We start from the raw sequence: 13,550 nt of genomic DNA, 5'->3' as shown, positions 1-13,550 counted from the left end.
CTGAAACAGGAACAGAGATGCTTTTATTTGACATTTCTGTGTTTGAGTCCGTACATTCATTAGACAACATGTATTTATTCAGTGATCTATCTTTAAGATTCATTGTGTGTGTATCTTATGAAACCTGTGAAAACATGTCTGGGTCATAATAATTATTATTATGTTTTTGCATTGTGACATTATTTTCATGACAATCAAGATATTATTTAAACTGTGAAGTATTTATGCATCATTGTAGTATTTACTGTATTGCCTTTACACATACATATCAATCCATATTTATGATTTCAATTGAAAACATCTTACTGGTCCTAAAAAGAATGAAATGTGACCATGAGATACCTTTAGGAATGGTGTAGAGATAAGTTTCTTGGCTCATTGCTGCTAGTAATGGTAAAGCGCTGATGTAGACACGGACTTTAGCATCGCTGTTGTCCTCCCAGGTGTAATCCTGCACCATGTTCAAGAGTCCTCGCACCAGATACAGCACACCCTGCTCGGGATGGTCCTACAAGACCAGACAGACAAACAAACAATCCCACTCAGATAAACACAGAGATTACCAGATGTCCTGAACAGTGTTTCTGCAGATATGTAAGCATGTATTACCGGCACTACGAGCAGTGTAGAGAGGAAGTTATTGATGAAGTCGAGCAGGAAGGGCTCTGATGAGCGCTGTTTACCCTCAATACTGATGGTGCGTGGGACCTCTGGCAAAACACTGACTGCTGCCTTTAGAAACGCATCCGCTGAGAAATGGACAAAGAGATTCAATCAAGTCAAGTCTCTTTTCAAGCAATAAGGCACAAGAGAATCCGCTGCGTGTTGTGTCTAACAACACCCTTTAGCCCTGTCTATAGTCAGTATTTACAGTGCATATACTGTATGTACACAATATATCACAGCCTTAAGTGCTTTACTGCTTTGATGACAGTTACTACATAAAAATATTAAGGACAAAAATTTGCATTAAAACATCATTTTACTAAGCAAATTCATTAAATGGCATTCTCCCGCTAAAAGACATAGTCCCTGGCATGTAAACTAAAGGTGGTTTTACATGGTACACTTTAACAGAGAGTTCCCAATTCACTTTAAATGGGTGAGAAGCGGCACTAATAGAGACACCGCAAGTCAGGAACTCGGCTTTTTGCAGCTGCCGCATGTCGTTGACCAATCAGAGGTGACTTTAATCAATGGGTAGCGATGTCCTGATACTTTTAAGAATGAGTACAAGAGGGGACCTGGGTATCTCAGTGAGTATTGACACTGACTACCACCCCTGGAGTCACGAGTTCGAATCCAGGGTGTGCTGAGTGACTCCAGCCAGGTCTCCTAAGCAACCAAATTGGCCCGGTTGCTAGGGAGTGTAGAGTCACATGGGGTAACCTCCTCGTGGTTGTGATTAGTGGTTCTCGCTCTCAATGGGGCGTGTGGTGAGTTGTGTGTGGATCGTGGAGAGTAGCATGAGCCTCCACATGCTGTGAGTCTCCGCAGTGTCATGCACAACGAGTCACGTGATAAGATGCACGGATTGACGGTCTCAGAAGTGGAGGCAACTGAGACTTGTCCTCCGCCACCTGGATTGAGGTGAGTAACCGCGGCACCACGAGGACCTAATAAGTAGTGGGAATTGGGCATTCCAAATTGGGGAGAAAAAAAAATTAAAAAAAACAAGTACAAGGAACAATACTTTGTTTTGGTACTCACGATACAGTCTGATATACTGTATATATATATATATTCTGAATTCCATATCAACAGTTTATTTCAATTTTAATCTTCAAAATGGTGCTTAAATAAATGCATTCATTAAAACTTTAATCAAATAAGAATATAATTAATTTTCAACATAGTTTTGTATTATATTTTTTATTAAATGATGTGATTTTATACAGAACGTCAAATAAAGTGCTGCGTAACAGAGCATCAGCGATATGAGATATTGCTTAAATATAATACAGTTACTATTGATTTATTATTAGTATTATTTATAGCATTACAGTAAATATACTATACAGCAGTGATCTATTTCTGTCATATTTTTTTTTTTTTTTTCATTTAAAGAGCTTTTATTTTGAAGTGTTCCTATGTTTTTGACTGTAGCCTCCCACTCTGGAAAAGCCGTTCGCTTTCGTGACTCAAAGTGATTATTATTAAATAAATATGTAGTCTGTTTGTGCCTCACACTACAAGTGAATTAGTAGCGCCTGCTGTCATCTGCTACAAACGGAGACAATGAGCTCTAAAAGCTATGAGCAGTTTGTGTCTTTGTCAACACATTCACTTTGAAGCACACAGCACATGAACACCATATTTATCTCATTACATCGTAGCCTTTGCTGTTAAATAATCTCACTAGGACATGATTTTAATTTGTGCACTGAATGTTTGCATAATGACATTCAGACGTACGTCAGAGGGGATCAGTTTTTGGAACCTGAGCATTTTTACAAGTACAAGAGTGCGGTCTCGCATACGATTCTGATACCAGTATCGGTATTGGGACATCACTAGAAAATGTAATTGCAGTTCAGCAGGGTTTTGGTATAATAAATCGAACAGGCCATAAAACAAAAGCTTACACACTGCACATTTTATTTTTAAAAAGCCCCAATTCGATGATGTCAGATACGTAGTGTTTTACACTGCACAAATCATTTTCATAATCACTAACTTAGTTTTGCTTCCAGAAAAATATCTCATTTTTAAAGATCTAAACAATTTCCTTAAAATTGTTTTTTTTTAAAGTACCTGAGAAGTTTGCATGAATTAGGTTTGGTTTATGCTTAAAACACTCCAAAATTATTTCCCACTGATTTGAGAATAATATTCAGGATATATTCTCTTAAAGCAAGTTTTAATATCTAATACAAATATGTTTCTCAGGTAAATTTATCTTGTTTAAAGGATGTTTAGATATTTTTACTCCAAGACAAACACTAATTATTCACATGCAACATGTATTATTTTCCTAGTTACTCGTACTGTTAAACACAGTAGTATCACGTGACTGGATGACAATATGCGTATGTAAATTAGATGTTGATGTGGTTACGCATAATATACACAAAAATGGTAAGTTCCATATATGGTTAGGTTGGGAATAAAGCCTCTGTATATACAGACAATCTTCCACTAACTGGGCTTTATAAAGTGAACTTTGCACAGGTACACACTGTTTTGTAAATCTGAAAATGTGTTTTCTGTGCATACGCACACTTTCAGGATGAAGTCTAAACCATGTTTGAATCGTGAAGCCCCATAGAGTCCAGTACTCACCCTGAGACAAACACTGGTTGGCTAGCGCGACCTGTCCAGAGAGCAGGTACAGATTGAGACGACTGAAGATACTGGTGAGGGACGGAATAGTGATGAAACTGTAGGCCGCACATGCCTGCAATCAAACAACACAACACACGAGCATCAAAACATGGTCATCTATCGGATAAAACAACAGGAATACAGCTATCAAACACTATTAACATTATGTGAAACAAACCCTGACAAAAGCAGCGGTTTTGCGCGAGTGATTTCCTTTCATCACGCGTCTGGTCTCCATGGCTAACTGATTCACCGTCTGTAAAACAGACATTAATATGACATGAGACAACAGTTAAACTTAAGGACAGTGTCAGTGTAAAATGTGACAAATAAGGAAGGGAATACAATAAACAAGTGTTTTAACCAGACAGTAAGCAATGAGAGGGTGTCTGTTAGACTTGTGAAGTAGACTGTCTGTGGTTCCTTAATCACTGTTTCACACAGCCCCGACTGGCGTATTGCTTTTATGAAATGGTGACAACAGCAATATGATGAAAGACACCAATGTTTAATAAATCATTACATTTATTAAACAACACATGGACTTTAACTTTTATCAACCTATAAATGACATAGTTGACTCTGCATAATTTTAACATTGAAAAATGACACACATCAGCTTTAACATGAATACAGGTGAAGCAGATGGTGGCAGAAAAGTGGACCTTAGATGAAGCATTCACAATATGTGTGTATATAGTGGCAAGAAAACGTATGTGAACCCTTTGAAATGATCTGCATTCATGTATAAATTTGTCTTTAAATCTGGTTTGATCTTTAAGTTACATCAATGAACAAACACAAACTGTTTTAACTAATAACATAAATTATTGTATTGTTTTTGTTCATATTGAATACATTATTCAAACATTCACAGTGTAGGTTGGAAAAAGTATGTGAACCTTGCAAAGTTGGTAAACATGGCATCCAATTAATGAAACAAGATTGGAGGTGTGGGTTAGAGCTACTTTGACTAATAAAAAGCACTCAAACATCTGCTGACGTGGACCATGCCTCACAAAAAAGAGCTATGATCAAGAATTGTTCCTTTGCAAAAAGCTGGAAAGTGTTACAAAGTTATCTCGAAGAGCTTAGATGTCCACAGTTAGACAAACTGTCTATAAATGGAGATGATTTAGTACTGTGGGTACTCTCCCTAGAAGTGGCCGTCCAGCCAAGATGACTCAAAGGGCACACTGAGAATGCTCAATCATGTAAAAATGAACCCTAAAATGAACCCTAGAGTGACAGATAAAGATTTAAGGAATCATTGGAACTGGTTAACATCTCTGTTCATGAGTCTACTATACAGAAAACATTAAACAGGCATGGTGTTCATGGCAGGACACCAGGAAAGAAGCCGCTGCTTTCCAACAAAAACATTTATGCGTGACCCTAAACATCGAAGTTAATCCACTACAGAATGGCTTCAAAAAAAGACAATCCCCCTTTTGGAGTGTCCCAGTCAGAGCCCAGACCTTAACCCAATAGAGACGCTGTGAATGACCTCATGAGAGCCGTTTACACCAGACATCCTAAGAATATGGCTGAGCTGAAGCAGTTCTGGAGGAAGAATGGTCCAAAATTTCTTCTGAACGTCGTGCAGGTCTAATCCATAGCTACAGGAAACACTTGGTTGAGGTTATTCTTGCCAAAGGAGGATCGACCAGTTATTAAATCCAAGAGTTCACTTACTTTTTCCACAGCACTGTTAATGTTTAATGGGATGTGTTCCATAAAGACATGAAATATTATAATTGTTTGGGTGTTGTTAGCTTAAGCACATTGTGTTTGTCTTTACTTGTGACTTTAATGAAGATAAGATCACATTTTATGACCAATTAATGCAGAAAACCAGTTTATTCCAAAGGGTTTACATACTTTTTCTTGCCACTGTATATATAAACGTCTGCATTAGGACACATGGTGCTTACGTGTATGAGGTGAATGATGACAGGCTCTAGGTTGCAGAAGGTCGCTCGAGCTTCCACACAGAAACTCAGCTGCTGCTCAAAATCTCTCCCAAACGACACCTGAAGAAGCACAGACGTTTATGAATGGACTCTTTCTGAATCATCATTCATAGAGTCAGTAACAAGCAGTTTATGGGAAATGAGACCTGAAGAACAAAGACTCACCATACGGATGAATCCATTGATGAGTAGAGCCAGAGATCTTTTCTCATCATCTAGAGTTAAAGCACTAGAACACAGAGACATACACACGTCAATGTAACGCTCTGCAGTCATGCATTAACAGATGAACTCTCTGACACAGAGCTCACTCACTTGACAGAGTCGTGCATGGTCTTACAGATGTGTAACAGTGCATTCAGAATGACGGGGTCTCTCGTCACCTCCTGCTGGTGTCTGAATACAGGTACAATCACACAATATACATGAACACACAACACTAACTAATACAGGACAAACACTGTAAATATATTTCAGAACTGAAAAGAGAATGTAATTTAAATTCTGGAATTTGAATTGAGGTAGTAAACGGAATGCAGAATTTACAAAAATGTGAATGTGAGACAAATATAAGTGCTTAGATCAGTAAACACACTCACATTTAGGATGGATGGATTGACAGACTCAAACGAGCCCCAGTCCACCTCACCACATATCTCCAAAATCACACATAATAAATGTGTGTTGTGCAAACATTTCAAAGGTTTCGCCATTGATGGAAAGACTGTTGCTCTGTCAGAATCACAGTGAAGCCTTGTAGTCTTGAACACAACACACTGAAGCGCTTGAGAATTTGAAGTGCTTGTTTTAGGAAAATCTCATGAAGTGTAATGAATAATCATGGGATAGAGCCTTCTCATAGCATACAATCATGCACTATAGTGTGACGTTGACTTTAAACCGATAATCACCCCAAGAAACCCCTAAATTAGCCATTTTCCTCCTAAAATGTTAATTTTCGGATGCTAACATTGTCTTCTATCATGTGCAACACATACACATCTGTTAATGTACGCTAGTGTTTCATGACCCTGACTTGTTCTTCTGCTCTGAACTGTCCTCTGCCTGCAACTGAAACATTTGTTTAGTTTTAGTCATGAATATTGAGTGACAAACATACTTGATGAAGACCTCCATGATGGATTTACACACCTCCACCCTCACGCTGTCTTTCTGGAACATGTCGAGAAACGGCAAGAACTTCTCCTGCAATCATCAAAGCAACACACATCAGAAAAAAAAAAGTCATCAAGCTATAAATATATAACTGCACAAGTGGTAGTTAAAGGGCCTTTACCATGGAGAAGAGCACTGAGAAATCATGGAAGTATGTGAGAATCTTCATTATCACCGACTGAAGCTGAGAACACAACACAACATTATCATTATCATTATCTGACATAATATCATCAACATCGGCATCATTAGACACTTTCACACATGAAAACCCCTTATACTGCAGTAAAATCACCAGACTATCTTTTCCAGCAAGTGCAATCCATACATTTATCTGCACATCAGCACCAAAATGACATTAAAACTCTGCTGTCATTTACCGCAAATGGGGGATAAAGTGAACTTTGCACAGGTACACACTGTTTTGTAAATCTGAAAATGTGTTTTCTGTGCATACGCACACTTTCAGGATGAAGTCTAAACCATGTTTGAATCGTGAAGCCCCATAGAGTCCAGTACTCACCCTGAGACAAACACTGGTTGGCTAGCGCGACCTGGGGAGGAGCTTGTTTGTTTTAGCGTCCGACCAATGTGACGTGATTTTTGAGTCCTGCATCACATGCTAAATGGTGTGGCATCAGAGCATCATAACCCCGTACATGCTCAAACCTTTGTTCACATACGTAACTTTTCCAGCACTGTTACAACTTCTTCTTTGATTCACTTATTTGATTTCGACAATGTCTCTTGTTCACATATGACCTCTAAACGGAACAATGCTGCTAAATGTATGGAAAAAGCTGTATGTGTGAAAGCACCTTTAATCTGACAGCATTATTTTCATGACATCATCAGCATCATTACACATGTCACTCAAGCACGTGTGTACCTGCAGATAAGCATCTTCAAACGCTCTGTCTGGAGTCATGTGTTTGATGATGTCAGCAAGGACAGTGTTCACCTCCCGTTTCTGTGATGGACACATTTGAACACATTATATTAAAACATACAAACGTTTTTTCTTCTTTAATTCTGCACAAATGAGAATGTGATCACTCACAGTGAAGTGACGGCAGGTGAACTCTATCCAGATCTCAGCACAGTTGATATAATCCTGAATTACAAATACAATACAAACCTTAATGAAACACATTCACTTGTTTTTTTGCTCACTTTACTCACATTAAGCATGTGACCATACACAGAATTCTCGATGTTCATCTTAATTCTGAAATGACATTATTATATGTTCTACAGACTCACAATTTTCATGTTTTACTTGAGAAAAATTCCATAAAATGTTAAGTAAATCCTTGAGAGGTATCAGACTCAGCTGGCAGAGTCATTCCGCTTCTGGCTTTTCCAGAAATGTACATTTGCCAATATGATTTAGCGGTTTGAACACTTTTACTGCCGTTCTCACTGGCTAATCCAATGTGCGCAAGTGTTCTGCTCTTACCCGTTTAAATATTTATGTCAAAAACAGAGAATGACCCAATTATTTCAAATCTCATGTAAAAGCAGTTTTCTTGCTTTGTCAGATTTTTTGAATAAGGCTCACTGAGTGTGTTTACATTCACATTCCGATTACGCTTAATAAGCCAAAAGCATGTGTGGTCATGTAAACGCAATAAACGGCTTTCCTTTATCGGTGTAAGGTCATATACGGCGTAAGCATAAACTGGTCAACACGAGTAGAAAGAGCCTGTTTACATGCACACCAATGCGCCGATAACTCCCAAAAATCCACTTATTTAAAAAAATCTGACAATGCAAGAAAACCGTGTTTACATGAGATTTGAAATAATCACTTTATTCTTGCACACAACACTTATGTTCATTGGCTAAGCCTGTAAGAAAGGTGTTTACAAGTGTCGATTGGTTTACTCTTAAGTCGTTTATGACCGTACACCGATAAAAGAAAGGTGTTTATTGTGTTTACATGACCACACATTTTGATGGCTTATTAAGAATAATCGGCGTAAGAACGGCATGTAAACGCACTCATTTTTGCCAATTACCCAGATTTCATGCTGCATGTAAACACCTTTACCGAGACTAACGTGCTACTAGGGATGCCGTGATTACACAGTTTCACTGTTAACTGCGATTAAAAATATCACGGTTAATTTAACCATAAGAATTTGGAATCCACAGTTAAAAACCGTGAAATGCTTTATTTACATGTGGCAAAATTTGATATGATATAAAATAGTTTTTTTAATAATTTTAATAATACTTTTTTGTAAGCCTAAATGGGAAAACTCTTGTGCCTGTGTGGGTACTGGAGCTGTTTCTATGGTTACGGACGGTGGCCGCGCGATGCTTTAATGGCCAGGTGTCACGAACTGAACGTGAACTTTAAATTCACGTGAAACTGAAGCTTAAACACACGAATTCCAAAATATATCAGATCTACCAGATCTAAGCAACTTAAATTGGCTGTTTGGGAGCATTTAAACGACTGACTGAGGACGACGGAAGTAAAATAAGCAGACAGAAGTCCTAGAAAGAAACATTCTATAAATGAGACAGGATGCTCCACTAGTCCTCCAACAACAAACTAGTAAGTTTAATATTTTTAGCTGTGTTGATTTTAAAGTGATGAATTAAAGATGCCACTTTTTGTATTGTTTAAGCATGCTGACAGCGTGCGGTGCATGTGTGTGTAGTTACTATCAGCGAGTAAACTTTGAAAAGTTGCGTCTTAAATCATCCTCATTATTTTAAGCATTGCTTCTGTACATATTCACCGCATTCAATAATAAATGTGAATTTTAGTCATGATTGGACTTTAAATTGCCTGCTGTAAGCAATGTTCCCGTTATTATTCATAGTCCAAAGGTTTATTTGTGTTGTGGACAGTATTTGTTGCCGATTCTTTATGTTGGGGTGTCTGACAGAACAACGGATTGTTTTAATAAACTGATGCATGCCGTGAACTACATGTTGCGCACCCACAATAATCTTACAATTACGCACTTTTGAAGCACTCTGTTTACACTTAAGCACATCACTGAGCTCGGGATGCTCATAGGCAGTGTTGTGTCCTAGATTGGAGCATCTCTAATTATATACCTCCTATTTATTTTTTGTGTATTTAACACTTTTCTTATTATAGGGTTTCCCTTAGCCTCTACATATCCCCCAGAAATACATCCACTTAGACGTTCAGTTGTTATATGATATGCATTTTTTGCATCAGTGCTGTTGTATAATAAGAAAAATTACAAATAATCGTAAAACCTGTCAACCGCGATTTTTTTCTCAGACCGTAATCTCACCATCAAAATCTCACACCACGGCATCCCTATGTGTTGCTGCGGTTTATGCCACACAGTTCCACTGACTTGCACCAGGGGAGAAGAGTCTGTCTGCGTCCTGTAGGACTACCACAAGACACGCCCACTATAAGACACACCCACTACAAGCTACACCCCTCTAAAAAATGCTCGCTGAAGCCTTGCAACAGTTGGATGTCACATTCATTCATTGTTTGTTGCATTTACTTGGAGTCCTGATACTTATCCCTACCCTAAACCTAACCTTAAACCTACCCCTATACCTAAACCTAACCACAAAAATAAAAAAATGAAAAGTTTATAAAATGACTGAATATTCTGCAATTAAAAAGTTCCATTGGACACAATCATACCACTAGGGGCGACTATGAGGGGTAAACGTGATGAAAATGAAGAGGAGAAGTTGGGGTAAGTAGGCTAACTTGAGAAAACAGATAAGAGAAATGTTTAATTTGACCGTGTATATCTTTGAATACATAATATCATATGTGAAATATAATTTAAAAGTGATTCTTTGTGATACGTTTTTAGTTAAAATAACATGAATCATACAGCGATTGAATATGACTATATAAGTTCTCTAAGCCAATAGAATGGCTTTATGATCCAAGGGGGGCGTTACCTGGACTAGGTGTGTCGTGTAGTGGGTGTTCCTGGTAGTCACTTGCACTGAGGGGGTGAGGTCAGGCTAAATGAAACTACAGTGGATATAAAAAGTCTACACACCCCTGTTAAAATTGCAGGATTTTGAGATGTAAAAGTGAATCCATGTCAGACCTTTTTCTACCTTTAATGTTATATTAAAACCAACAAAATTCAAGGAACAAACAAATAGAAACTTTTAAGAAGAAGAAAAAAGAAAAATTAAAAACTTAAAATGACCTGGTTGCATAAGTGTGCACAGCCTTTTATAATGGGGCATGTGACTCTGTTTGGAATTAATAAATTACATTCAAACTCTTACTCAAAAGTAATTATAATCCTCTGGTCATCAATAAAGCGATGTTGATTAACCCTGAATAAAAATCAGCTGTTTCTGTAAGACTTGGTTGCATCTTACTGCTGAAACTATGGACCGCAAATAGCTTACAAAGTATGTGCGGGGTCTCATTGTAAACAGGTACCAATCAGGAGAGGGGTACAAAATAATTTCCAAAACATTAGATGTGCCATGAAACACCGTGAAGGCCATCAACAAGTGGAGAAAATGGGGCACCACAATGGCATTCCAAAGAACAGGGTGCCCATCAAAATTGAAGAAAAAACAAGAAGAAAACTAACCAGGGAGGCTGCCAAGAGACCTACAGCAACATTAAAGGAGCTGCAAGAATATCTGGCAACTATCTGTCATTTGCTGCATGTGACAACAATATCCCGTATTCTTCATTTCTCTGGGTTATGGGATAGGGTGGCAAGATGGACACCATACTCACAAATTTTGCCAAAACATATATCCAATCACTTAAAACCATTTAGCAAAATGTTTTATTGTCTGATGAAACCAAGATAGAATGTTTTGGCCATAATTTTAAAAGGTATGTTTGGTGCATCACCCAAACAACACCATACCCACGGTGAAGCATAGTGGTGGAAGCATCATGCTATGGGGCTGCTTCTCTTCAGCTGGGACTGGGGCACTCATCAAGATAGAAGGAATCAAAGATAGCGCCAAATACCAGTCCATTTTGGCACAAAACCTGCAGGCCTCCATTAGAAAGCTGAAGATGAAGAGGAATTTCATCTTTCAGCATGATAATGACCCCAAACACAAATCTATGTCAACAAAGGAATGGCTTCAGAAGAAGAAGATCAATGTTTTGGAATGGCCCAGTCAGAGCACAGACCTAAATCCAATCGAAAACTTGTGGAATGACTTGAAGAGGACTGTGCACAGGAGATCCCCTCGCAATTCGATCGATCTGGAGCTTTTTTAAAGTGAGAGTGGGAAAAAATTGACAAATCAAGATGTGCTAAGTTTATAGACTTTTATTCAAAAAGACTGGCTGCTGTATTTAAAGCAAAAGGTGCTTCAAGTATTAGTTGAGGGGTGTGCACACTTATGCAACCAGGTTTTTCTAAGTCTTTTATTTATTTATTAATTCCTAAAAAGTTTCCATTTGTTGTTCACTTTAAATTTGGTTGATTGCATTTATCACACTGAAGGTGGGAAAGATCTGACATGATTTATGGATTCATTTTTGTATCCCAAAAACCTGCAATTTTAAAAGGGGTGTGTAGACTTTTTATAGCCACTGTACATGTTTGACGTAGCACTGGGACATTGCAACATTGTTTGGCAAATCTGACCAGCTGTAACGCATCAATCTACTTGGTGTTTGCCATCAAGGCTGTGGCTTACACAGATACCAAAATGTTCCCAAACACCCAATCTCAAATGTGTAGGAGGATCTTCGAGCTTTTTCTTAATCAACTTGGCTATCTAGGTGAGCTGCTCTGGTCTCCTGTTTATTGTTTATCGTTGCTCTCAATCTTTCGCATTGCTCATTGGTTTTAAAAATTTCTTAAGCAGTAACTCTATTAGCACTACCAGTAATGTGTTTATTTATGTATCGAACCATACATCCACATAATAAATCGAAAGCGTTGTATTGAATGGTTTGATTATATTATTTTTGTACACAATAATGTTAAATAGAAATGGTAAATGGAATGGTAATGTTAGCGTATGAGAACGCTTAAATAAATCAAAGATCCAAAGCTGTTTACCCGTGGACAGCGCACTTTAGTGATGACCTTCCATGCTTCATTGAGTATAGAGAGTCTCTCGCTCTCTGGAGGATCGGCAGAAGACAGACTGTGACCCAGAGACGCAAATAACAAGTGCTACAGAGAACAGACAAGAGCCAGAATAAACACTGACAGTCACTGGTGTCTTTGACCCATCTGCTATGTGTGTTTGTGTGTCTGACCTTGGGGAATCCTGCCTCATCACAGTCTTTGATCATGCCAATAAAGTCTGTTGCTCTTGTAGCCACAAATTCTGCTCGAAACGCCCACATGACAGAGTTCAGCAGAAGAGCACTATGGGTAAAAAAACAGAAGCATGCAGGATTAACTTGGTAGCCCACACATATCCCCATAGTTTCACTTGACAAATAACTGAAAATCACATCTCTAAACACAATCACTGCTGTGAAAACAATTTTATCAACAATGTTCGGTTGTACTCTAATCCACTGAATAAATTACTCAAGAAGTAATCCACTACAAATTCCTTTTCTCAAACTATAATCTGATTACTTCAATAAAGCCTCTGAATAAAAGAAATAGTGAGTCATTGTTGTATAATATTTCATTTTAAAATCATGGTTTGATATGTTTCTGTTTTTCATGCAGAAAACAGATCAGAAGTTAGCAGAAATGTCCCTCAGCAGAGAGAAGATCTTACTTGTTGCCTAACCTCTTGCATCTCTCCATCATCTCTGTCAGCAGGACCTGTAAAGACAAACACATCCGTGATATGTGATGTTAAAATCACTTTGAAAGCGATTTCCCCCCGTGTGCTGTGTCTGTACCTCTGGAGCTCTGTACGCCACACACTGCAGGATCCAGTGAATGGCAGGAGAATAGAGAGTCAGATACACTGGAATCTCCACTCGCTGTAACACCAGCTGATTCTGAACACTGTCACCATGAATCTGACGGAACGACGCCAGCAGGTCGAAGAAGTTCTTATTCAGGCTGTCCTTCAGGTGAGGAGCCACCTCCATCCCCACCTGACACAGAGAGAGAGAGAGAAAGAGAGAGAGAGAGA

General features: G+C 38.4%; 1 protein-coding gene across 2 annotated transcripts in view; it reads right to left on the bottom strand.

The window, feature by feature from the left end:
- Positions 1-13,550, bottom strand: part of LOC127423473 (VPS35 endosomal protein-sorting factor-like) — a 34,451-nt gene that overhangs the window by 5,731 nt on the left and 15,170 nt on the right. Inside the window, exons 13-27 of one of the 2 annotated variants that reach the window (XM_051667791.1) lie at positions 13,312-13,512; positions 13,185-13,231; positions 12,706-12,817; positions 12,503-12,619; positions 7,534-7,587; positions 7,363-7,443; positions 6,595-6,657; positions 6,418-6,503; positions 5,613-5,693; positions 5,463-5,526; positions 5,259-5,357; positions 3,503-3,580; positions 3,283-3,397; positions 610-749; positions 343-508 (exon numbers count right to left, since the gene is read on the bottom strand). In XM_051667791.1, coding sequence (XP_051523751.1) covers positions 343-508; positions 610-749; positions 3,283-3,397; positions 3,503-3,580; positions 5,259-5,357; positions 5,463-5,526; positions 5,613-5,693; positions 6,418-6,503; positions 6,595-6,657; positions 7,363-7,443; positions 7,534-7,587; positions 12,503-12,619; positions 12,706-12,817; positions 13,185-13,231; positions 13,312-13,512 — 1,504 coding nt within the window. The remainder of the gene's footprint in view (positions 1-342; positions 509-609; positions 750-3,282; positions 3,398-3,502; positions 3,581-5,258; positions 5,358-5,462; positions 5,527-5,612; positions 5,694-6,417; positions 6,504-6,594; positions 6,658-7,362; positions 7,444-7,533; positions 7,588-12,502; positions 12,620-12,705; positions 12,818-13,184; positions 13,232-13,311; positions 13,513-13,550) is intronic. The other variant, XM_051667793.1, reaches the window with a different exon arrangement.

The sequence above is a fragment of the Myxocyprinus asiaticus genome, chromosome 32 (genome assembly GCF_019703515.2).
Source record: "Myxocyprinus asiaticus isolate MX2 ecotype Aquarium Trade chromosome 32, UBuf_Myxa_2, whole genome shotgun sequence".
NCBI classification, from domain to species: Eukaryota; Metazoa; Chordata; class Actinopteri; order Cypriniformes; family Catostomidae; genus Myxocyprinus; species Myxocyprinus asiaticus.
Note: the sequence above shows the minus strand (reverse complement) of the source record. Positions and strands in the feature narration are given on the sequence as shown.